At 34.8% G+C, this 26,823-nt stretch overlaps 1 protein-coding gene across 1 annotated transcript in view; it reads left to right on the top strand.

Annotated features, from left to right (window-relative positions):
* XPR1 (xenotropic and polytropic retrovirus receptor 1) overlaps positions 1-26,823 on the top strand; it is a 252,234-nt gene that overhangs the window by 195,719 nt on the left and 29,692 nt on the right. The window contains exon 11 of the mRNA XM_025877687.2: positions 33-227. Within this exon, the coding sequence (XP_025733472.1) occupies positions 33-227 (195 nt within the window). The remainder of the gene's footprint in view (positions 1-32; positions 228-26,823) is intronic.

The following is a 26,823-nucleotide window of genomic DNA, read 5'->3' as shown; positions in this document are numbered from 1 at the left end:
TTACAATTTTTTCTTCTTTGAAATCTTCACAGAACCAGAAATTTGCCACAAATATTCATATGGTGTACGGGCCATTGTTCAGTGCATTCCTGCTTGGCTTCGCTTCATCCAGTGCCTGCGCCGATACCGAGACACAAAAAGGGCCTTTCCTCATTTAGTTAATGCTGGGAAATACTCCACAACTTTCTTCACGGTGACGTTTGCAGCCCTTTACAGCACTCACAAAGGTATTCTGTGATTGACTGTGAAGACATTTTCAAAACCCCAAGATTTTTCACTATTTAAATCTGTTTCTTACTCTGGTTACTTTTCCATTTGTCATGCTCTTTTTTTCCATTGGAGTTCCAGTCCCCTTAGTTATACTAGTTCGTTCTTGAACACAATTTTAGTCTCATTCCAGTATTTACTAACAAGTACCACTAAAAAGAGTCAAAGTCATCCAGAATTAGAAGGATTTGTGATAATGTGTGAAATCCTGAATTATGTTTAATATGCTCAATCTTAGACACCTTGGGCTTTCATTTGTTTTTTAGACTTCTTGTTCATTAATGAGGTTGGGAAATGCTAGGTGAAAAAGATTCCCTCTGGCAATCATGTATATTTTTAATCGCTTTCCTTCACCAAGTAGTAAGGATTGTTTCCAGCCCATTTAACTGCAAATTGAGTTCTCTGATCTCTCTAGTTTCTTATCTCCATAGCAACCAGTTATTACTTGAGACTGCTCTTCTGTTGGGAGGAGAAAAAAGCTTTTAGGTTCTGAGTCACATGCAGTCAGTCCTTTTGAATTTTTAACCTTTTTCCAAGAACTGTCAATCAAAGATCTTGCTTTCTTTTACTTTAAAATGCATTCTATCTTTGTCTATTTAAATCAATATCAGCCCACAGCTTAGAGGCTGCACCCTCATCTGTGGGTGGTAAAGAAATGTTACTTATTGAAATTATTATAATTATTTTTTAATCCTTAAGTAAATTTTTTTTCAGTGACTTTCTTTAATTGAAACACTGTATTTTAGGAGCCTTAGCTAGTAGCTCCTAGCTACTTATCTAAAGTATGTCTGATGGTCTTGAAAGACTGGGACAGTGGTTTTTTGTGAGGCTTGCAATTTGGTCCAGTAGAACACTTTGTAACATACTTCCACTTTTTGCCTTAGATTCTGCAGTTAACAATAATATTGATAATGCAGCCAATAATTTCATCACTATGTAGGCACTCTTATTAAATGATATAATTTAACTAAGTGCTTCAGTGAAAGAAACACATCCTGAAAGCTCCCATAACTTTAACTTTTGCTAAGGAATGCTATTCTTTAGTCTGGGCATGCATCATGATTCACAAGGCTGTTACTAGAGAATTTGTAAGTCAGGCAACTGATTTGATAATAGTACCTTCTGCCTTAAGAACCCTTTAGTTTTCTCCCATGGTGGGTAACATGTGTTTTTGGTTGAATATTTTAGGATATAACTTATCTTTAACTATACTGATACCATTCAGGATGAAGCTGAAAATCTGAATTCCTCAAATCTGCACTGGTTTCACATTTAATATCCTAAAGCTGGAAGCATGGTTTAGATAGTATTGTGATTAGACTTTTTTTGCTCATGTATTCCTTCAAAGAATTTTTAAAACTATTATTATTTTATCATTTTTATTTTATTAAACTACTATTTAAACTGTATTCTCTGACATTTCTAAGTTTACATCTGAAATTTTTCATCTTAAGCTTAAATAATTTTTAAAAATGTAGTTTACAGTGTATTTTAAATATTCACATTTTATTTTTTTAAAGATGTATTTATTTGACAGGGTCAGGGAGGACAAAGGGAGAGTGAGTCTCAAGCAGACTCTTCACTGAGCACAGAGCTGGACAAAGTTCTGTCTCACGACCCTGAGATCATGACCTGAACCAAAACTGAGTCTAACACTTAACTGACTGAGCCACCCAGGCACCCCTTAAATGTTCACATTTTATTTTATTTTATTTGTTTATTTTTAAAGATTTTTAAAATTTACTTGACAGAGAGAGAGAGCACAAGCAGGGTGAGTGGCAGGCAGAGGGAGAGGGAGAAGCAGGCTCTCCGCTGAGCAGGGAGCCGGATGTGGGGCTCCATCGCAGGACCCTGGGATCATGACGTGAGCGGAAGGCAGACGCTTAACCGACTGAGCCACCCAGGTGCCCAAATATTCACATTTTAAAACAAAACTGCTAAATATTTCTACTAAGTGTGTCCAGGTAATCTAAATATAAAAGCATGTGATACTCACCATGATTTGTTTTTTTAAAAATGAAGCAGCTGGGGGCACCTGGGTGGCTCAGTCGGTTGAGCGTCTGACTCTTGATTTCAGCTCAGGTTCTGACCTCAGGGTTGTAGGATTGAGCCCCAGCATCATGCTCTGCACTCAGCATGGACTCTGCTTGTCCTTCCTCTGCTCTTCTTCTTGCCCACCCCTCCGCCCCCCTGCTCTCTGTTTCTCAAATAAATGAATAAATAAAATCTTTTTAAAAAGTGAAGCAAATCTGCAACAGTCAAATTTTACAGCTCTTTTCCATTGAACTTTAATGTTATATATTTTATGTTTTAATAACTTTTGTCTGATACATATATGTGTAAATTGAAATTAAGTTATTAATTGTCTATTAGTAGAAGATGCTAAGAGATTTTTCTTTCTGTGTTGTAATTATCATTACCCTGATTATTATTTTTAGCTGGTCAAGGTAACATTACAAATGTACAAATGTATTATAAATTTTAATAATTATCACATAAACATTTCTTATTGAGATAAATTTATATTACTCTATTCCATTTTTCAGTTTTTATATAAGTAAACTCTGAGAAACCTTATTAAATAGCTATATACGTGAGAATGCAGGTTTTATTGTTGCAGTGTCAATTTTTAGACAAATCCTCACTTGTACACTAAAAACAATTTGCATTTTAGTCCGTCACCAGTAATTATTTTTATTGTTCTATCAAGTTTTCTTATCGAAAGCAAAGAGTTGAAAATAAACTGAAGGGGTGCCTGGTGGCTCAATTGTTAAGCATTTGCCGAAGCTCACGTCATGATCCCAGGGTACTGGGATCGAGCCCCATATCGGGCTCCCTGCTGCACGGAAGGCCTGCTTCTCCCTCTCCCTCTGCCCCTGCTTTTGTTCCCTCTCTCGCCGTGTCTCTCTCTCTCTCTGTTAAATAAATAAATAAAATCTTTAAAAAAAATTAAAAAATAAACTGAATAAAGAATTAAACATAAACTAAATGAAAAAGGATTTGTTAGTCACTAGAATCATTCACCTTCTTTGTTTACAGTGAGTATACCACAAAGCTTGAGTAGAGTAGGACTATAGGATGTTTGATTTCAGATGTTCCTTGTTTAGTTCAGCATGCTCGAGAAACAAATTAGGAAAATCAAGATATTGTTAATTTCAGTACACATTTGCCAGTGCAGTATTTTTTGTTAAAATGCTTTATCTTATGATATTAAGTGTTTTTCTTTTAAATCTTGGAACTACAGATTACACTCATCCAGTTTATAGAGAATATCTGCCATATCCCCTAACTGGAAAACTAGGCAGCCAAATTAGAAAAAGTTTTGACTTAAATTAACATACTTATATATATACACCCTTGGTAACATCTCAATTCTGAGGTAGGTAGGTAGATGAGTGGGTAGGCAGGTGCATAGACAGGCAGAATAAGTACGCATTCAGTAAGTTACTGTGAATATTCTATGTCTCAGCTGTGCTAGGCACTAAAAGCAACAGACAACGTATCATTCTTGCTCTTAAAAATTTATGATCTAGTAAGGGAATAGGTAAAAAGGCAGTAATCAGTTGCACAGCAATTGCAATTGTGTATATGCTTAAAGCTTCTGAACTGTTTGCTTAGAAGCGGTTAAGATGATAAATTTTATGCTATGTGTTTTTGACCACAATAAAAAAAAAAGACATTAAAATAGTGGGTAGAGAAATAAGCAGGGTACCGTCATAGCCTACAGATAGCACAAGTCCCTAACCCAGCTCCCAGTTGAGACTTCCCAGAGGTGAGCTATCTTACTGCCTGTGTTAAGGAGAATTCCAGTTACTCCATTATGTGTTTTGCCCTAGGCTGTGAGTGGTGCAAGTGTTTCTGTTTCTCACTTCTGTTGATCTTCAGCCTGGGGCTTCCAACCCCCGCCCCCTAGACAGAACTGCCCCTTTAAAGTGGAGATTATAGTATATATTCTGTTTACTTCACAAATTTCTTGTTAAGGATTGAATAAGGTATAAAGTACATGGAATCACCTTATAAACTCTAACTTGCTACACAAATGGAATTTATCATTAAATAGAATTTTCTTTGGTGTCTAGAGCTGGTATATGTGTGACTTCCTTTATGGAAAATCTTTTTTAAGAGAAGCCCTTATGATCCCTTGGGTGGGGGCGTTGTACTGGGCAAGTATCAGTTAGGAATGTGTTTGGCTTTTTGTTCATGTAACACAGATGTTTACTCACTAAATTTGATTCATGTCCCACAGTCAAATTTTTTTTTTAAAGATTTTATTTATTTATTTGACAGAGAAAGACACAGCGAGAGAGGGAACACAAGCAGCGAGAGTGGGAGAGGGAGAAGTAGGCTTCCCGAGGAGCAGGGAGCCCGATGCGGGGCTCGATCCCAGGACCCTGGGATCATGACCTGAGCCGAAGGCAGATGCTTAACGACTGAGCCACCCAGGCTCCCCCACAGTCAAATTTTTAAAAAGCAAGCATTTTTTAGAGGGACCATTGGTTATATATCTTAATCATATCTGTAAAATTAAAAAAAAAACACTTTGTATTGTTGACATAGTAAATATATCACAAATTGTTTTTTTCTTTCCAAAAAGCCTATAACGGGAAAAAATTAAAAAGACAACTCGGGGACAGTTGAGTGATGGTCAAAAGTAGAATTTGATTTCTGTTGTTTTGTTGGACAGTGTTCCAAGAGAAAAGGTACCAGAAAATGTACACTTTAAAAAATAATCCTTGAGGGCACCTGGGTGGTCATTCATTAAGTGTTTGCCTTCAGCTCAGGTCATGATCTCAGGGTCCTGGGATCGAGCCCCACATCGGGCTCCCTGCTCAGAAGGAAGCCTCCTTCTCCCTCTCCCACTCCCCCTGTTTGTGTTCCCGCCCTCGCTGTGTCTCTCTCTGTCAAATAAATAAATCTTAAAAAGAAAAAAAGTTTATAAAAAAAAAACTGCCTTCACTACCTTAAAAAAAATAATCCTTGAGCCGAAAAAATAGGGTTTGTATGGTTAATGGGGTAGATATTTTTCTATTGGATTTGTAAGTGTTATGATAAAGGATAAATTTTATGAGAAGGGGAAAGTGTAGAAGATGGTGAGGTAACCTTGTTCAGATTCAGGAATCTGAGTCTTTTCAGAGAACTAGCCTATAAGAGTTACCATAGTAACTGCATTATTGGGGGCATTTTCGAGGTTGTTTCAAAGGTTATGTCTATGCTGCATGATTTGTAAAAATGGAAGCACAAGGGTTACCTCTGTACCTAGAATCATTTTTTTAATGGCAAGGGAGGGGTTTAGACCCATTTTAGGGAGACTAATTATAGTATTTCAGCTAGCCCTTGCTTGTTATAGTAAGAAGGAGGCACATTTTAAATATTTCAGTATATTTTACTTTCCATCATTAATTTTAGGCACAAAAGAATTTAGCAGCCAATCTCCATATTTTAAGAATTCACATTTCATTACAAGCCTAAGTTTGAAGCCAACTCCTACAAGTTTTTTGTTGGAATTAGGATTGGAGGAGACAGGAAAGTGTTTTGAATGTTTTTTGTGTGTCCTTGAGGTTTCTTGGCTTTGGCAAGAAAAAGCCTGTGGGAGGTACAATAATAAAAAAAGCCATTGTGTTATTTCTGACCCGTTGATGGAGAAAGAGAGCACTTCGTTAGATTTTCTGTTTTTCACGTATAGTTTCCAACATTCTAAAATATTCATAAATTCTCAGTGGGTTTTGCTCTTTGCTGTTCTCTAAGTCTATAGAAAAAAGCTTATTTTAAAAATACTTAATGTTTTGCTTTAAACTTTTTTATTAGCATTTGCTAACAAGCATCTGCTATTAGACTTTTAAAAATACTTAGAAAATAAGAGATATTCTCTGCTCACTTAAAAGCTGAGTTCATTTATGTTTGTTTGCTTTGTTGTTTTCCAGTGCCCTGAGCCCTTCTAGATCCCTTCTTGTTTAACATTCTGGAAGGGGTGTTGTGCCCCCTAATGAGGATTCCTCAGCAGTAGTGCAGTGCCTTCAGTGCAAATAGTCATTCCATTGTTTTGAGTGAGCACACATAGTCCTGAAGAGCTTCCTCTCTGGGGTATGGCCAGTATGTAACTCTGTTTCTACCCTGAATAATAGGCTGCTGTGCCAGAATTTCCAAATTTTAGCCTTGTTATATTATAATAGAAACACTAATAATTTTTAATTCTCTAGGGAAACTTTTGTTTCATTAACCTTTTTTAAAACACACAAAAATTTTAAAAACAACTCATGTGGATAAATGCTTTCACTTTTGGCATACTATTAAAAGTAGCTCAAATCTTTAACCCTTTTGTAATTGGTATATTCTGCTGTAATTTCTCTAGCCTAACTAATGCAGACAAGAAATAGGTTTTAAAAAAATTCATTGTCAATATTGGTTTATCTGCTGATGCTAAAATCAAATGTGAGATATTGTTTGCTTCTGATTATTTGACTTTTACAAATATTTCTCAAGAAGCTTTTATCTACTTGGTATTATACTAATTTTAAATGGTTTAATAAATATAAACCAACAATCCCATTTATGTTTCATCTTAAATTGCTTTAAAATATTAATTATAGTTTTGAATAAATTAAATTTCCTTTGTATCTTCTTGGTCATCTTAAAAAAACAAAACAAAACGCATATCCTTATACCCAGATACCATTTTTGTTGTCTTTTCTGTAGTCACCTTTTTCTTAATTGCTCATACAACTGATCCATGTAGTGTGTTAGCATTTCTATATAAATTATATTGCTTTGAAGCACTCATGTACAAAGTTTAAAGTTTAAAAATAATCTGTTTATTGCTTAGAAACTGGGAAAGAGGCCCTGTGATGTTTAAAATAAGAAGTTGAACATTATGAATTCAACTTACGGAACAATTTTATCTAGTTGGAAAGGAATTTAAAGACAGTTGCTTGCAAACAGAATTTTTAACTTTCATATCAATTTATTATGTGTAATTTTACATGAGAACATTTGTGGAAAGTATAAACATCAATGAAAATTGTGTCTAGGTATTCTCAGCAGAAAAAGAAAAAATGAGCAGGCAGATGTATTATTGGATATGAATTCTAGCTTTTTTCTTGATTAGTAGATTATATATGAATCTATTTCCTTCAGAGTTTTATAGTATAATACAATAAGTTTACTAACTAGCTATTGCTACATAATAAGTCACCCCAAAACTCAGTAACTTAAAACAGCAGTAATTTATTCTCAATTATGCGTCTGTGGGTCAGCTGGGAATTGAAGGAACTAGGCTGGATTCAGGCGGACAGCACTGTCTTAGGTCACTGTTCTGCTGGGCTTTTGGCTTTTCCATGCAGGTTTGGTTTGAGTCTTCTGTTTTATGTGTTTCATCTTGGGGCCCCAACCAAAGAGGGAGTAGTACCCCCAAGGAAAACTCTTCACATGGTACTAGCAGAAACAATTCCTATTGCATATACACAATGTAAGCCTCTGCTTGCTTCATATCTGCTAACCTCCTCTTAAACAGAAAGTCATATGTCCAGGCCCGAAGGAAGTCTGCTCATTCTGAAGCCAAAGCAAATTATTAAACACAACATCAATGGAGTAAGAATCATGAGAGAAGGGTATTGGTGGTGGGGAGGTGGTGAATATTTTTAAACTGTAATCTACCACAACACAAATCAATTTTAACTGATATTTTATTTTATTTTTTAGATTTTATTTATTTATTTGACAGAGAGAGACACAGCGAGAGAGGGAACACAGGCAGGGGGAGTGGGAGAGGGAGAAGCAGGCTTCCTTCTGAGCAGGGAGCTTGATGCGGGGCTTGATCCCAGGACCCTGGCATCATGACCCGAGCCAAAGGCAGGCGCTTAATAACTGAGCCACCCAGGCGCCCCTTAACTGATATTTTAATTGGAAAAGGATATAAACAAATAATTTTATAGAGTAATTAAACATGGCTAATAAACATATGGAAAATGTTCTACTTCACTGATACCAAAATAAATGCAAAGTGAAATATTTAATCAAAGAAGTGATGATGCTTATTGTTATCAAGGATGTAGAGATGAATACTCATTCTGTTCATAGAGTATAAATTGGTAAGTAATTTGGTAATTCTACCAAGAGTGTTAAAATCATTCATACCTTTTGACCTAGTAACACCCTTTCCATAACTTTTTCCTAAGAAAGTAATGAGAGGTAGGTAGAAATGAACTTACATTTACAGTATTATGTAGTAAAAACTGAAATGATCTAATAAATGTCCATGGGAAAATAACATGGTACATGGAATATTATATAGTGGCTTGTCAAAAGTAATGCAAAGCACCTGCAAATAGTAGATGAAGAATAATCATATTATCAAAAGCTAGTATTGAATATTTCTATGGGTCAAACACTCTTTTAAGCATTTAACATGTATTGACTCATTTAATCTTCACAACAGCCCTATGAGAATTAGAATCAGAGCTGGACAGTAATTAAAGTGGCAAAAGCACATTTTATTCAGGAACTACTGAAGTAGGGGAAAAGAGATCTCAGGGGAGAACTAGGCTCAATTCTGAGTACAGGAACAAATAAATAAGGATTTATAGCCAAGGAGAAGGGTAGGGGTCAGTGGATGAAAAAGTATTAAAAGGCAACATCAGGGGTGAGGGAGGATTCTGGTTAAACTGACTTGACAGGATTCTTACTAAAGGAAGACCAAAATGATTAGATGAAGAGTGAAGGATAAAGAATTTGGTATCTAGAGTGACTTAGTAAGATTCTTGCTGCAACTGGGTGACGTAGACTTGACAAGGATAGACACCAAGTTTGAGGCCTAGAGAGCACTGGAGTTAGGTTAAGGAGAGAGTCTTTGTCAGAGGTGAGCACTTGATCATCATTTTACTGGTGAGGAAATTGAAAACAGAGAGGTTAAGTTACTTGCCAAAGTCATACGTGATGAATCTGAATATAAACAATGTAGCTCCAAAACCAAGTAGCTATTAGGTGTCAAAGCTAGGATTCATACCCAGGTCTTGTGGTTATTTTTTATTCTACCATACTACCTTCTACGTTTATAGAATGCTCTGAGCTCTTTCCAAAGGTTAAATGTTAAAACTCGTGGTAAACAAAGACAGAAAGATCAGATAGAGCAGTGTGCTATTCCTACATGTGCCAAATAAATTTATGTTTGAGAACGCACAAGGGTACTTTGAGGGAGAATAATTCAAACAGTTTTTTTTAAGAGGGTAGGCTCATTTTTGATCCTTTGGTCCGAATGACCACACTCATGGAAAACCAAAGACATTGCGAGGAACTGGCTATTTCTCATTAACAGTCACGGGCTTTTATTAGTAGGAGCAATGTGGAGTCAGCCCAAATATATAAATAATTTCTCTCTGCTAGAAAATTGAGTCATTCTTGAATTAGAGGGAAGCAAGCACTAACATATTAGTGTTGTTTTGAGTGAGGCAAAATGGTTTGACATGAATAATTTACTTAGAGTTGTATTCTTTGTTAGGGTCTTAAAATTTACTTCTTAAGCAATATCTGAGGTAATTAGATATTTGTTAAAGCTGACTATTTTCTTAATATATATGGTTAATAAACAAGGAATGTTGCCAGCATGCTTCTTAGAATGTAGTGAACAAAATATGAAAATAAAGACTAGTGAGTTAATACTTCATTTCATTGGTACTTTGAATGAGGTATTAAGATAGGGTTTTCTTGGAAATTTTTAAAGGAATTTTTCTTACATTAAAAACAGTATTTTCTTCACATATTAAAAAAAATAGTGTTACTACTTAATACCAGGGAAAATAAAGCATCTACCTACTACTTAAATATCACATGGATGTGTTGCATTTCTTTGTTCCCTGTCATGTGGGATTCTCAGGGCTGCCTGTAAATATTTTTTTGGTTGCTTCTGAATAATAACCTTGGGCGTAATTTCTTTTAAAGGCGGAATTGTACTGCTTGCAACTATTTTATCCCTACTCTCCTTAAAGAAAATGAGCATTCACCAAAGTGGAATACTAAAGCCTACCCAATTTCATAGCTGGTGTAGAAAAGACTGAATTCCTGAGGAAAAATGAACTGAAAGTCTAGGATCTATTGTATTATCTTCCTCTTCCTTCTCAGTTACGAATACACGAACAGGCCATGACTTACCTTGGTTTAACTTAATGATGTGAAAAGCGATCCTCATTCAGTAGAAACCGTACTTCACGTTCTGAGTTTTGATCTTTTCCCAGGCTAGCAATCTGCGGTAAGATACTCTGATGATACTGGGCAGTAGCAGCAGTTACAGCTCCCAACTGGTCACACAATCACAAGGGTAAATTCACCAACACACTTAGAATCGTTCTGGTTGTCACTTTCAGTGTACTGTTCAGTTACATGAGATATCCAGCACTGTATTATAAAATGGGCTTTGTGTTAGATGATTTCACCCAACTGTAGGCTAATGTAAGTGTTTTGAGCACAGTAGACTAGGTGTATTGAATTCATTTTCGACTCAGGATGTTTTCAGCTTACCATGGGTTTATTGGGTTGTAACCCCATCATACATCGAGGAAGATCTGTATGACTAAGTATATTTCCTTCCTCAAGAATGAAAAAAAATGATCTCAACTGATATTTGAAATCAGTTTTTTAAAATCTTTGATTAAACTTTCTGTTGCAGAAAGTGGAGAAAGTTAAACCACCTTGAGAGATACATCCAGCTCTGTTCAATTTAATCAAGTCCTCTGCCAGTAAGGATTTCAAAAGTACCTTCTTAGTGAAAGGCATTTTGTCTGAGAGAACATGGGCTTTGGAGCTAGATACACTAAGACTAGGTTAACTTAGCCACTTACTAATTATGTCACCCTGAGAAAGTAACTCAACTAGAGGTTAGTAAAATTGAGATAATAATTCCTACCTCATAAACTTATTATGACAATTAAATTGTGTGAGTATACTATAACTGATGGTAGTTGGTTATTGGTATCCTTTCCATGATCTGTAATAAAAATGTGAAAAACCTCTCCTGCAAAATATTAGGAAAGGGGTTTTAACTACAGACATGGAAGAATTCAAAATAATTATGAGTAGGTATCTTGATAAAATGGGCAGTTTATTTTTATGCAATTGCAAATTAGCAAAATAAATGCAGGAAAACATATAAAATCTAAATTATAAATTAAGGACAGTTTTCCTTATTCTTTTGGTTCTTGTTGAAGTGTCAGGGCAAAATGTTTTCACAAGTGAAACCTTTCAAACCTTCAAGGAACAGATGGTTTGTGCCATTTAAAACTGTTTCAAAACTTAAAAGAAAGTATCTTTTTTCTCTTTTAAAAACCAGCATAGGGGCACATGGGTGGTTCAGTCATTAAGTGTCTGCCTTCAGCTCAGGTCATGATCCTAGGGTCCTGGGATCAAGCCCTGCATTGGGCTCCCTGCTCAGCGGGGAGCCTGCTTCTCCCTCTCCCTGTCTGCTGTTCCCCCTACTTGTGCTCTCTCTCTCTCTCTCTCTCTCTGTCAAATAAATAAATAAATAAAATATTTTTAAAAATAGCCTAATTCATAGAAAGATATTCCTCAGTAAAACTATAACCCAGTTTTACATATGGACATACCAGAAAAATTCCTAAGAAAACATTAGGAGCTAGAACCCACCAGAATGTTAAAAGTATAATATACTATGACTAAGATATTTTAGGGATATTTTACCATATCCCTGTACTGGAGGAGAAAAGCCATGTGATCATCTCACTAAATGCCAGAGACATTGACTAATTAAAATATATATATATATATATATATATATATATATATATATATATATATATGTAAGGTCAGATCTTAAATACAGCAAGTACTATATTTTTATATACACACACACACACCTATCATGACTAAAGGTGAAATATTAGAGACATTCTCATTAAAATCTGGACTAACATAGGGTATCTGCCATCATCACTATTATTTAAGATTCTTCAGACCATTACTCTTATGTAAGAAAATGAAAAGAAAGTAAGAATATTAAAAATTTTAAAAGCATGAATAAAAGTATATCAGCATTTATAAATAATACGATTGTCCAGTGCTCTCACTTTATTTGCCTTTTTATGAAATTTTTATGGTGAATGTGCAATTTTTTATGAACAGGAAAACAATTATTTTCATTTAAAAAGTTAAAAGGGTGTTGACTTCGACTATGTTTCTAAAGCTCTTTTTTAGCCTCTTATATTCAGTTATTCTAATAGAGCTATTTGCCAGTATGTAGTTTCTTGGCATTCATGATTTCATTTAGAATCTGATACCAACCTTGTAAGAAAGTAAACTGATTGATTGATTGATTGATTGATTGATTGATTTTTAAGTCAGGAAGGTTAAATTGCCTGCCCCAGGTCACATGGCAGTAAGTAGCAAAACAAGAATTCTCAGTCTCTGAATCCATTCCTTTTTACACTCTAAAAAGTTATATTTCCAACAAGGTGCAAGATGTGATGCTATGATTCTCAAGCTTTGGTATGTATATGAATCACCGTGGATTATTACTTAAAAACACTTAATTCTTGGGCCCACCTTCAGTCTGACTCAGTAGGAATAGGGTGATGACCCAGAAGTTTGCCTTTTTAACATGTGCCTCATGATGCTTCTACTGACCACACTTAAGTAAATTGTAGAATGTAAAGAATAGAGATTTCAAATGGATGTGGTGTTGAGCAAATATGGAAACTACTGATTTTGAGTACTGCTTCCTCCTACTGTACTATTTGTAAGATCTTGGACAGCCAAGCAATGAATGGTAGGGAAGCATAGAACATATTGAATGAGAACATGGGCTTTAAATTATAGCACCTTGAACATGTTACCTGATAATAACAGTCCCCACTTCATAAGAAGGTTCTAAGGAAATAGGTGTAAAGTGCCTTAGGGAGAAATGAGAATGCAGGGCAGAGACAGACTAAAAGTGTTACTCTAATGGTAGTCTGAACAACAACAAAACACTCAAGAAAGAAGTACCAAGGGTTCTATAACTGACAAAAAGATTTTATGTTTTCCCCATCAGCTTTTATTCTGCTTCAAGTCATGAGAGACTATTTAAACTTTTTGTCTTTAATTAAATCTCAAAGTGTATTGATGACTCCAATTGATGAGATGGTTCCTAAATTAAATATTTGAATAGATGTTTCAGAAGTACTGGTAAAGTTTTAAATAATACAGATTTTACTCCTAACATCTAATTTGAAAGAAAAGGTATCAAATGAAGGTTTCTATAAAAAGGCATTACAGTCTTGGACTGTTTCACTCTGAGACTAAGAATTGTTTCAGATGGCATTTTTAGATCTGATATGTTAAACTAGTATAGAATGTTGGCAAGTTGTGTGAAAAATGTTGGAAAAGATTTTGGCATTCCCTCTCTATGCATTGCCTCCTATTATATATATCCTCACTTCTTTTTAGATCTGTTAATTAGTCATAATGTGGAATATATATTGTTATTATTTTTTACATTTCTAGATTACATTTTTGTGATCCATATTTATTTTTTTGTTCAGCTCTAATTATTGTATCCATCTCTTATGACTGCTGAAATCTTATCCAATCTTATTTCCATTTTTAATTGACTATAATTTGAGCTTGTGTTTATGACTTAATATTTTTTTTTCAGTTCAATTAAGAAAAAAGTTCCTACCCATATGAATGTACTACCTTAAGCTTTCTTACAACTTCAGAAAATAAGCACCTGAGGCATTGTCAAAAGTTTATAGGCTCCTTCTATTTCTTTGTAAAGTGATTATGGTAGATAGCATTCCATTTAGCTAAATGAAACTGTGTCTCTTTGTAGGAGAAAAGGCAGAAACACATAACCAAAAATTTTTTTTAATTCAATTTAATTAATATTTACTGTATTATTAGTTTCAGAGGTAGAACTTAGTGATTCATCAGTTGCATACAATACCCAGTGCTCATTACTCCAAGAGCCCTCCTTAATGCCCATCACCCAGTTACCCCATCCCCCCCCACCTCCCCTGTAGCAATCCTCAGTTTGTTTCCTCTAGTTAAGAGTCTCTTATAAGGATTTGCCTCCCTTTCTGTTTTCATCTTTTATTTTTCCTTCCCTTCCCCTATGTTCATCTGTTTTGTTTCTTAAATTCCACATCTGAGTAAAATAATATGGTATTTGTCTTTCTCTGACTGACTTATTTTGCTTAGCATAATACCCTCTAGTTCTATCCATGTCATCGCAAATGGCAAGATTTTGTTCTTTTTGATGGCTGAGTAATACTCCATGAAACACATACTTTTATCCACTCCAAATTATTGTTATCTGGTGGTATTACTAAAGGAGTTGGGAAAGGCAGCAAGCAATCTTTAATAATCACTGAAGAGATGATTTTATTATTGATGAGCCAGTAAATAAGAATTTTACAGGGGCACCTGGGTGGCTCAGTTGGGTAAGCGTCTGCCTTCAGCTCAGGTCATGATTGCAGGGTCCTGGGACCGAGCCCTGCATTGGGCTCCCTGCTCAGTGGGGACCCTGTTTCTCCCTCTCCTCTGCTGCTCCCCCTACTTGTGCTTGCTCTCTCTCTCTCTCTCTCTCAAATAAATAAATAAAATCCTTTTTTAAAAAGAACTTTACAAATAGTAAATTAAATATAAATACAATTTAGTAATTGAATTGCCTTCTTGATTACTTCTGTCACATCTGTTTTATTCAACAAACATTTATAAAACACCTAGAGAGTGTTAGTCTGTGTTTGATGCTAGGAATGTGTAGATGAACACAACATATCTTGCCTTTAAGACATTCTCTTGGAGCGCCCAGTTTAATAAGGGAGAACAACAAAATAGAACATAAAAATGTAGTAATACTGTATTATCAGTACTGAGTAACATGCTGAGGTGGTTCAGAAAAGGAATTGGTTAACTCGGGGTTTTGAGGAACAGCCAAGTTTTATTTTTTTAATTAAACTTTTTATTTTGAGATAATTGTAGATTCGCATGTAGTTGTTAGAAATAATGGAGATCCCATATACCCTTCAAAGGTTCTCTAATGGTAACATATTACAAAAGTATAGTACAATATCACAGCCAGGATATTGCCGTTGGTACAGTCTATATAGAAGGTTTCCATCACCATAAGGATCCCTCATGTTACCTTTTTATATCATACTGTCTTCCTGCCCACACTTTCTCCCTAGCCCCTGCCAATCATTAATATGTTCTCCATTTAATATTCTTATTTCAAGAATGTTATGTAAATGCGATCATATAATTCTGTAACCTTTTGAGATCTGCTTTTTTCATTTAGCATTAATTCTCTGGAGATTGATCCAGGTTGTTGCATGAATCAAATTTGTCCCTTTTTATTGCCAAGTAGTATTCCATGGTATGGATGGAGTACTTTAGTTTAACCATTCACCCACTGAGTGACATCTGTGTTGTTTCCAAGTTCAGAATGTTACGAAGATAGCTGCTATAAAGATTCATATACAGGTTTTTGATGAACATAAATTGTCATATCTCTGCGATAAATCCCCAAGAGTGCAATTGCTGGTTAGTGTGGTAGCTGCATGTTTAGTTTTTTTTTATAAAAACTGCCGAACTATTTTCACAGTGGTTGTATCATTTTATATTCTTATCAGCAATGTATGAGTGGTTAGGTTTCTCCGTATCTTGCCAGCCTTTGATGATGTCACTTTTTAAAATTTTAGCCATTCTGATAGGTATGTAGTGATAGCTAACTGTGGTTTTAATTCTGTTGAACATCTTTTCATATGCTTATTTGCCTTCTGTATATCCTCTTCAGTAAGATGTCTTTCATGTCTTTTGCCCATTTGGATTGTTTGGTTCTTTATTGAATTATTAGAGTTTTTAAAATATATTTTAGATACTAGCACTTTGTTGAATAATATTCACAAGTATTTTCTCCCAGTCTTCAACTTGTCTTTTTTTTTATTTTTAGTGATTAATGGACTTGAGTTTTTAGTATAGTTTTAGATTTGCAGAATAATTGAGCAGATAATACCTGGAGTTCCCTATACCTGCCCCACCCCATCCCACCTCACTCTCATAGTTTCCCCTATTATTAACATCTTGCATTAGTGTGGTATATTTGTTACAATTAATGAACCAATATTGATAAGTTATTATTGACAGTAGTCTGTAGCTTATATTAAGATTCATTTTTTTGTGTGTTTTAGAGTTCTGCGAGTTTTGACAAATGCATAAAACCACATATCCACCATAACATATGGGATGGTTTCAGTATCCTAAACATTTCCTGTGCTTCACCTATTCATCCCTCTCTTTCCTCTTTCCTCCGCCTGAGCAACCACTGATCTTTTTACTATCTCTGTAGATGTGCCTTTTCCAAAATGTCATGTAGTTGGAACCATACAGTGTGTACCTTTTTTAATTTAAATTCAATTAGTACATCATGAGTTTCAGATGTAGAGTTCAGTAATTCATCAGTTGCATATAACACCCAGTGCTCATCACACCACATGCCCTCCTTAATGCCTATCAGCCAGTTACCCCATCCCCCCATCTACGTCCCTTCCAGCAGCCCTCAGTTCATTTCCTATAGTTAAGAGTCTCTCATGGTTTGCCTCCCTCTCTGATTTTTTTCCATTCTGTTTTCCCTCCCTTCCCCTCTGATCCCCTGCACTGTTTCTTATCTGTGTTTAGCCTTTTCAGACTGATTCCTCTCACTTAGCAATAGGCCTTTTAAGGTTCTTTAGATGTTTTTTCATGTTTTGATAGCTCATTTCTTTTTATTGCTAAATAATGTTCCATTGTATGAATGTACCACTTTTGTTCATCCATTTACCTCCTGAAGGGATTCTTAGTTGCTTCCAGTTTTCCATAATTATGAATAAATCTGCTATAAACCTGTGCTGGTTTTTGTGTGGTCATAACTTTTCAACTTAATGTAGGTGTACAGTTATGGTAAGACTATGTTTAGCTTTGTAAGAAACTGCCAAACTGTCTCCCACACTGGCTGTACCATATCGCATTCTTACCAGCAGTGAATGAGAATTCTTGTGGCTCCACATCCTTCTCAATATTTGGTAGTCAATTTGGGGGGGTTTTAGCCACTCTAGGTGCATAGTGGTATCTCATTGCTATTCTACTTTGTAATTTTCTAGTGACAGTATGATTGTTGAGCATCTTTTCAGATACTTATTTGCCATCTGTGTATCTTCTTTGGTAAGGCGTCTGTTCAGACCTCTCAACCATTTTTTAATTGGATTATTGTTGAATTTCAAGAGTTCTTTGTATATTTTGAGTACAAGTCATTGGATAATATTTGCAGATATTTTCTGCCAGTCTGCAGCTTGTCTTTTCATCCTCTTAACACAGTCTTAAACAAATCTAAAGTTTTTAATTTTTATGGAAGTTAAGTTTATCAGTTTTTCTTTTTATGGATCATGCCTTCGGTTTTAAGTCCAAGAACTCTTTGCCCAGCCTTAGATCCTGTAGGTTTTCTGTGTTTTTTTTTTTCCCTAAGAATTTTATGTCTTATATTCAAATTCATGATCCATTTTGAGTAAATTTTTATATAAGGTGTGTGACAGATTGAGGTTCATATTTTTGCCTATGGATGTTTAACTGCACCAGCACCTTTTGCCCAGAAGGCTATCTTTACTGTATTAAATTACTTGTGTGCCTTTGTCAAAAATTACTTGGGCATATTTCTGTGGGTCTATTCATGAGCTTTCTATTCTGTTCTATAGATCTATGTATTTATCCCTCACCATACAGTCTTTTTTTTTTTAACTTGATTGCTTTTTTATTGGATAAATTTGATGTATGACATTGTGTAAGTTTAAAGTATACACCGTGTTACTTTGATACATTTATATATTGTAATATGATTGCTGATGTAGTATTTATCACATTACATAATTATAGCATGATATTATTGTCTGTTGTCACTTCCTTGCTTAAATTTATCAGTATTTTATTGTTTTGATGCTATCATGAATGGCTTGGTTTTCCTTATTTCTTTTTCAGATTCTTTATCATTAGTGTAAAAGAATGCAATTGATTTCTGTATATTGATTTTGTATACTGCTTCTTTACTGAAATTGTTGATGAATTCCAACAGTTTTTTGACTGATTCTTTGGGATTTTCTATATATCATCAGCAAATAATGACTTCTTCCTTTCTGATTTGGATGCCTTTTATTTCTTTGTCTTGCCTAATTGCTCTAGCTAAGACTTGGAGTACTATATTGAATAGGAGTGGTCTGAGTGGGCATCTTTGCCTTGTTCCTGATCTTAGGGGAAACACAGTTTTTCTCCATTGATAGCTGTAGGTTTATTGTATATGGCCCTTATTATGTTGAAGTATGTTACCTTCCATACCCAGTCTGTTACGAGTTTTTGTCAAGAGGGACACCTGGGTGGCTCAGTCACTTAAACGTCTGCCTTCAGCTCAGGTCATAATCCCAGGGATCGAGTCCCACATCAGGCTTCTTGCTAAGCAGGGAGTCTGCTTCTCCCTCTTCCAATTCTCCCCCTGCTTGTGCGTTTCCCCCTTCCCCCCAACAAATAAATAAATAAAATATTTTTAAAAAGTTTTGTCATGAAAGGATGTTGTATTTTGCTTTTTCTGCATCTGTTGAGATGATCATGTGATTTTTATCTTTCATTTATTGATGTGTGTATTACATTAATGATCTGTGTATATTGAACCATCCTTTCATCCCAGGAATAAATCCCACTTAGTCATGGTGTATAATCCTTTTAATGTGTTTGTAAATTCAGTTTGCTAATATTTTGTTGAGAATTTTTATATCTATTTTTCATCAAGGACATTGGTCTATAGTTTTCTTGTGGTGTCCTTATCTGTTTTTGGTAGCACTGGCTTCATAAAATGAGTGTGGAAGTGTTTCCTCCTCCTGGATATGTTGGAAGTTTGAGAAGCATTGGTGTTAATTCTTTGAATGTTTGGTAGAATTCTCCAGTGAAGCTATCTTGTCCTGGAATTGTCTGTGTTGGGAGTTTTTTGATTACTCATTCAATCTGTTCACCTGTTATTGGTCTATTCAGATTTTCTATTTCTTCCTGATTCAGTCTTAGCAAGTTATATGTTTCTAGACATGTATCCATTTCTTCTGGGTTATGTAATTTGTTGGCATAAAAATTGTTCATAGATTCATAAGATTCCGTGTTTTTATAGTACCAGTTGTAATGTCTCCTCTTTCATTTCTAATTTACTTATCTAAGTCCTCTCTTTTTTCTTAGTAAAGCTAAAGGTTTGTCAATTTTGTTTTGTTTATTTTTTGAAGAACCAGGTTTTAGTTTTATTGATCCTTTCTATTGTTTTTCTGGTCTTTATTTCATTTATTTCTCTTAGTATTCCCTTCCTTTGAACTAACTTTGGGCTTAATTTGCTCTTCTTTTTCTAGTTTCTTGAGGTGTTAATTTCAGATTGTTTATTTGAGTTCTTTTTAATTTCTTAATATATGCATTTATTGTTATAAATTTTCCTCCCCAAACTGCTTTTTGCTTTATCCTACAATATTTGATAGGTTGTTTTCATTTTCATTTAAGATAAGTTTTTATTTCCCTTTTGATTTGTTTCTTGACCCAGTGGTTGTTTAAAGTGTGTTCTTCCCACTAACTTCTTGTTGATTTCTAGTTTCATACCATTGGGGTCAGAGAAGAAAATTGGCATGATATCAGTCTTCTTAAATTTGCTGTGATTTGGAAAAAAAAATTTTTTGCTGTGATTTGTTTTGTTGCCTATCCTGATTTGTCCTGGAGTCTATGTGTACTTACGAAGAATGTGTATTTTGCTGTTGGTTGCATGTTCTGTATATGTCTGTTAAGTTCTTTTGTTCTGAAGTGTGGTTTAAACCAATCTATTTATTGCTAATAGCAGGGTATTGAAGTCCCCTACAGTTATTGTACTGTTGTCAGTTTCTTCCTTAATATGTAAAGATTTCCTCTGCCATTTTTTCTGTGCCTTCTGGTTGTTTTGTTTCCATGGTGATTTGCTCAGTCCACTCCTTGTTTCCTGTTTCTGCTCTAAAGTTTTGCTTTGAGGTTTGCATATAACGTCTCATAGATAAATTAGTCCTCTCTGCTGATAGCAGTTTATCTTCATTTACCTTTAAAGGTTTCTTCCTTTTACTCTTCCCCTTTGATATTTTTAATATCACAAGTTAATTCTTTTTATGCTGTGATTTTGTTACCAAGTTTTAGTAGTTATTGTTGTTTTTAATGTTCTTTTAATTTTTATGCTATAGTTAAGAGCTTAATATACTGTTCTAAAAAAGAGTTACAGTATTATAATTTTGACTGTCACCTTAATTTTGTGTACTTTCCTTTCAGCTTCAAGAGTTCCTTCCCACATTTCTTGTAAGGCAGGTCTAGTGGTGGTGAACAACCTCAGCTTTTGTTTATGAGTGAGCCTTTATTTCTCCTTCATATCTGAAGGATAACTTTGCCACATAGAGTAGTGTTCCTGGCTGGCAGTTTTTATCTTTCAATATTTTGAATATGTCATTACATGATCTCCTGGCCCATAGTTTCTGCTGGGAAATCTGCTGATAACCAAGTGGAGATAACTTTGTAATTACTGTCTTTTTCTCCCTGGCTATCTTTAAAATTCTTCATCATTGACTTTTGACAGTTTTAATGTAATAGTCTTGGACAAGGTCTTTTTGTGTTGAGATGATAAGTGTTGTATTAGCTTCAAGGACTTGTATATCCAGTTCCTTCTCTGGGTTTGGGAGGTTCTCAACTATTATTTTTTGGTTTTTATTTTAATTTTTTAATCTTTTTAAGATTTTATTTTATTGATTGGTTGCTGGAATATAGAAATAAAATTGGTTTTGGATATTGACCTATCCAGTAACCTGGATAAATTCATGTATCAATTCTGATAGATAATGTATAGATTTTACATTTTGTATATATACAGTCATATTGCCAGGAAAGACCATTTTATGTCTTCTCATATCTTCAGATATTTTATTTTTCTTATTTATTGCACCAGGTATGACTTCCAGTAAAATGTTGCTTAAAAAATAGAATTATTAGGCATCCTTGTTTCATTTACAATCTCAAGGGGAAAATCTTTAATAGTTCACCAATACGTATAAAGTTTACTAGAGATTTTTTGGTACCCTCATCAGAATAATGATATTCCCTTCTATTTTTCCCTTCGAAAAGAGACTTTTTTTTTTTTTAAGATTTTATTTATTTATTTGACAGAGAGAGAGATAGGAAGAGCAGGAACACAAGCAGGGGGAGTGGGGGAGGGAGAAGCAGGTTTCCCACCAAGCAGGGAGCCCAATGTGGGACTTGATCCCAGGACCCTGGAATCATGACCTGAGCCAATGGCAGACGCCCAACAACTGAGCCACCCAGGCACCCCTGAAAAGAGATTTTTAATCACAAACTGTCATTGAGTTTTATCAACTACTTTTTTTGCATCTATTGATATTGAGATTTTTCTCCTTTATTCTTTAAATGAGGAATATTATGTTGGTTTTTGATTATTAACAGCTATTATTTTTTAAATGTATTCTCTGCTCCTTTCTCCCTCTTTTCTCCTTCTGGTATACCCATTATTCTTATGGTAGCTTTTCTGGTGGATTCAGATAGTTGTCATACAGTTTCTTCACTTTTAAAAAATTTTTGTTTTCTTTCCTCTTCCACCTGAGTTATTTCTATATTTCTGTTGTCAAGCTTGCTAATTCTCTTTTCCCATATGATCTGTTCTGTTTCCAGTGTTTAAGAGTACTTTATTTTTTTTTAAGGTGTTTTTTATTTATTTATTTGACAGAGAGAGAGCACAGACAGAGGGAGAGGAAGAAGCAGGCTCCCTGCTCAGCAGGGAGCCTGATGCAGGGGCTCCGTCCCAGGACCCTGGGATCATGACCTGAGCCAGAGGCAGACACTTAACCAACCGAGCCACCCAGGCGCCCCTCTTTCTGAGTTTTCTTATAGCTCATTGAATTTTTTCATTACAGCTATTTTAAGTTATCAGTTAGATTGCACTTTAACGTATCTTTGGGTTCAGCTGCTGCAAAATTGACGTATTCTGTGATACCATTTTACCATGATTTTTCATGGTGTTTGATGAAAAGTGCTTCTGCTGCCACATTTGAAGTAGGAAACACCTTTCTTATTTCTTATTTAAGGAAGGTTTTGTTTACTTTATTTACTTTGATTTTAACAGTTCAACGGGTTGGTAATTAGGACCCTAACAGAAATTTTTGGTTTCTCTTAATGGAGCTGACTTGCAGCTAACGTTCGGATCATGCACATTAAAAACAAAAAACAAGCATAGGGGGAGATGTATATATAGCAGTTGAGTCTTAGGGTGTGCCCATGACCTGGTAAGAGTATCCTCAAGTGGGGGGGTGGGTGGAGTGCTGTCACAGTGTTTTGTGGGTAGTCCTCTTGCCTTCTGGGGCAGGCAGAAGAAACTTTCCTTCAGTTCTCTTCATCTGCCTACTTTTCTTTCTTTCTATTCCCTCCCTCCCCACACACAGCCACTGCTGTCTTTTATCAGAGAGAGCAGCTGGTTCCTCTAGCTGCAAAATGAGCGGCCAGGTAGACCCCTCCTCATTGCCTTTACCTTCCACCTCCTCTGCCAAAAAGGTGCTAGCTCACTGCCGGAACAACCAGTGCCTTCTCTGCTGCTGTCTGCTCCACTGCCATTTCCCTTATTCCACTGCCTTCTCCATGGTGTAATAAGCCCAATTTCAGATACACTGATGGATGGATCTCTCAGGTGTGCTGTTATCCTGTGCAGAGGTGCCTTTTTTCGGTTATGGATGTCCACTTAGTTTTAAGTCAAAGGGGAGAGAAAAAGGCAATCACTGCCATGATGCTGATGTACCTCCACACAGTTTTGATTCCTGTAGCTGTATGATAGTCTTGAAATTGGGTAGACTGATTTCTCCTACTTATTTTTCTTTTTCAAAATTGTTTTAGCTGTTTTAGTTCTTTTGTCTTTCTCTATAAATTTTAGAATAGCACAGTCTATATCTGCAAAAAGTCTTGCTACAGTGTTATAAGAATTATGTTAAACCTATATATCAGTTTATGGAGAAATGATACCTTTACTCTGTTCAGTCTTCTAGTCTTTGAATATCTCTCTACATTTATTTAAATCTTCTTTCATTTCTTTCATCAGTATTTTGTATTTTTCAGTGTACAAGTCTTTTTTTTTTTTTAATTATTTTTTTTTAATTTTTTTTTAAAGATTTTATTTATTTATTTGAGAGAGAGAGAATGAGAGACAGAGAGCATGAGAGGGAGGAGGGTCAGAGGGAGAAGCAGACTCCCCGCCGAGCAGGGAGCCCGATGTGGGACTCGATCCCGGGACTCCAGGATCATGACCTGAGCCGAAGGCAGTCGCTTAACCAACTGAGCCACCCAGGCGCCCACAAGTCTTTGATATATGTATTTTTTGAGTGATTGTAAAGGATGAGATTCTCCTGTTAAATTTTGGTGTCTATGTATTCATTGCTAGTGCATAGAAGTATAGTTGATTTTTGTATATTTATCTTATATCCAGTGACCATGTTGAACTCATTCATTCTAAAAGGGCTTTTTTTGTATGTTTCTTGTGATTATCTACATAGACAATCATGTCATCTACAAATAGGGACAGTTTTATCTCTTTCTAATCTCTATGCCTTTTACTTCCTTTTTTCACCTTAATGCTCTGGCTTCAGCTTCTAGTACTATGTTGAGTAAGAATGGCGAGACCAGATATTCTTGCCTTGTTTCCAGTCTTAGGAGGAAAGCATTCAGTTTTTCACCATAATAAACAAAAGTTCCTCAGCTAATGCTATAGTGTTTTTGTTGAAGCTTTATTAAGTTGAAGAAGTTTCCCCTCTATTTCTATTTCTCTAGATCTTTTGATATGACCCTGTGATTTTTCTTCTAAGCTGTAGCCCATTAATATGGTGAATTACATTATTGACTTTTGAATACTGAATCAGCCTTGTGTCTGTGGAATAAACCCCCCTGGTGTTCATTCTTTTTCTATATTGCAGAATTCTATTTGCTGGTATATTGTTAAGGATTTTTATGTCTGTATTTATGAGGGATATTTGCCTGTACTGTTTTTGGGAGGCGACTGTTTTTTGTTTTGGTATAGGTATAAAGCTAATTTCCTAAAATGAATTGGGAAGTTTTCTCTCTTCTGATTTGTGGAAGATTTTTTTCTTTGAAAGGTTGGTAGGATTTTCCATCTGGGCCTAGACACTTATTTTGGGGTAGTTGTTAAATTACAAATTCAATTTTCTTAATAGTTATAGAGTACTCAAATTATCATTTTATATTGGGTGAGTTGTAATAGTCTGTGTTTCTTTTTTAGGAATTTATTCCATTTCATCTAAGCTGTCAAAATTTATGAGTGTAGAGTTGTCATATTCTCTTATTATCCTGATGTCTTCAGAGTTGGTGGTGATAGTCCCTGTTTCATTCCTAATATTGGTAATTTGTGTCTTCTTTCTTTTCTTGTCAGTTGTACTAAAGTTTTGTCAATGCTGTTAATCTTTTCAAAGAACCAGCTCCTTGTTTCATTGATTTTTCTTTATTTTTCTTTTCAATTTCATTGATTTCTGTTCTTTATTATTCCTTCTGTTTGCTTTGGATTTTTTCTTTTTCTAGGTTCTTGAGGTGTAGGAGCTTAGATTAATGATTTGAGATTTTTTGTCTTTTCTAATGTATGCATTTGCATGTATAATATACAGATAAGGGTACGCATTTCCCTCAGCAGTGCTTTAGCTGTGTCTCACAAATTTCGATATGTTGTATTTTCATTTCTGTTTAGTTCAGTGTATTTTTAAATTTTCCTCGAGACTTCCTCTTTGATCCATGAATTGTTTAGTAGTGTGTCATTTAGTTTCCCTGTGTTTAGAGGTTTTTCTGTTACTGATTTTTATAGCCTATCTATGTATATGTTCAGTGGACACTTGAAAAGAATGTGTATTGTTGGGTAGAGTGTTTATTAGATCCTGTTGGTCGATGATGTTGAATTCTCTATCCTTACTTATTTTCTATCTCTTTGCTCTTCTTTTTGGTGTATCAGTTGTTGAGGAGAGTTAACATCTCCAACTATAATTTTGGATTTATCTATTTTTTCTTTCAGTTCTATCTATTTCTGCTACTCTCGTTGTTTGATGTAGATACAATTAGAATTGTTACATCTTCTTGGTAGATTGACTGTTATCATTATATAATACCCCTCTGTGTCTCCAGGAATCTTCTTTGCTCTGAAATCTATTTGATAATAATATGGCCACCCTGCTTTCCTTTGATTGTTTATATTATATATATATATATATGTGTGTATATATATATATATATATATATATTTTCCACCTTTTTACTTTCAACGTACCTATATCATTATATTTGAGGTGAGTTTCTTGCAGACAGAATATAATTGGGTCATAGTTTTTAATCCACTCAGCCAGTCTCTTTTAATTGGTATATTTACACCGTTGACATTCAGTATAATTACTGATATTTTAGAACTTAAAATATGGCATTTTCTTTTTTGGTTTTCTGCTGTCTCTGCTTTTTATTTCTCTGTTTTTACTTGAACAGTTTTAGAGTTATATTTTGATTCATCTGTAGGATTTTTTTAGTGTATCTCTTTGTATAGTTTTTTTAATGGTTGTTCTAAGTATTACATTATATGTATACATAAGTTATTGCAGTGTCCTAGTGTTGTCATTTAACCAGTTTGAGGCACTTATGGAAACTTTACCCCTCTTTGTATCTCTTTACCCTCCCCCATTTATAATGTAAGGGTCTTAAATATTTCTTCTACATACATTTAGAACCATATCTGTCAGTATTATAATTTTTGCTTTAGCTGTCAAGCATAATTTGGAAAACTCGAGGAAAAGGAAAGCCTATTTTATTCATCTATATTTTTGCTTATTGATTGGGTTCTTTCTTCCTTCTTGAAGTTCTAAGGTTTTTTTCCTGTATTATTTTCTTTCTGTTTAGAGAATCCAGCAACTCTTTTAGAGTAGATCTTCTAACAAATACTTGGTTTCCATTTATCAGAGAATGTCTTGATTTCCCCTTCATTTCTTGAGGGATATTTTCATTGAGTATAAGATTCTAGGTATATAGTTCATTTTTTTAGCTCTTAATAAATTTTGTGTTTTTTTCTTTTAGCCTCTAAAAGATTTCTGATGAGAAATCTGCTATTACTCATACTGTTTTAACCCTGATAGTTAACCTGTCATGTTTTTCTTGACTACTTTGAAGATGGTTGTCTTTGTCTTTAGTTTTCAGAAGTTTAATTATCATGTGTTTGGCATGGTTTCTTTACGTTTATTCTAATTGAGCTTTGCTCAACTTCCTAAATCTGTAGGTTTATGTCTATTACCAAATTTGGGGAGTTTTCCACTATTGTTTCTTCAGGTCCTTTTTCCACCTCACCCTTCTCTCCTTCTGGGCTCTGATGACACAAATGTTAGATCATTTAGGCCTTTTATTTCTTTGCTGAGGTTTTCTATTTTTTTGTTTGAAGCATTTTATAATTGCTCATTAAAGCATTTTTATCATGGCTGATTTAAAATCTTTGTC

Source organism: Callorhinus ursinus, unplaced genomic scaffold (genome assembly GCF_003265705.2).
Source record: "Callorhinus ursinus isolate GAN/ISIS: 27379988/994484 unplaced genomic scaffold, GSC_fseal_2.0 scaffold13, whole genome shotgun sequence".
Taxonomy (NCBI): domain Eukaryota; kingdom Metazoa; phylum Chordata; class Mammalia; order Carnivora; family Otariidae; genus Callorhinus; species Callorhinus ursinus.
The sequence above is the reverse complement of the archived record's forward strand: the minus strand, read 5'-3'. Positions and strand labels throughout refer to the sequence as shown.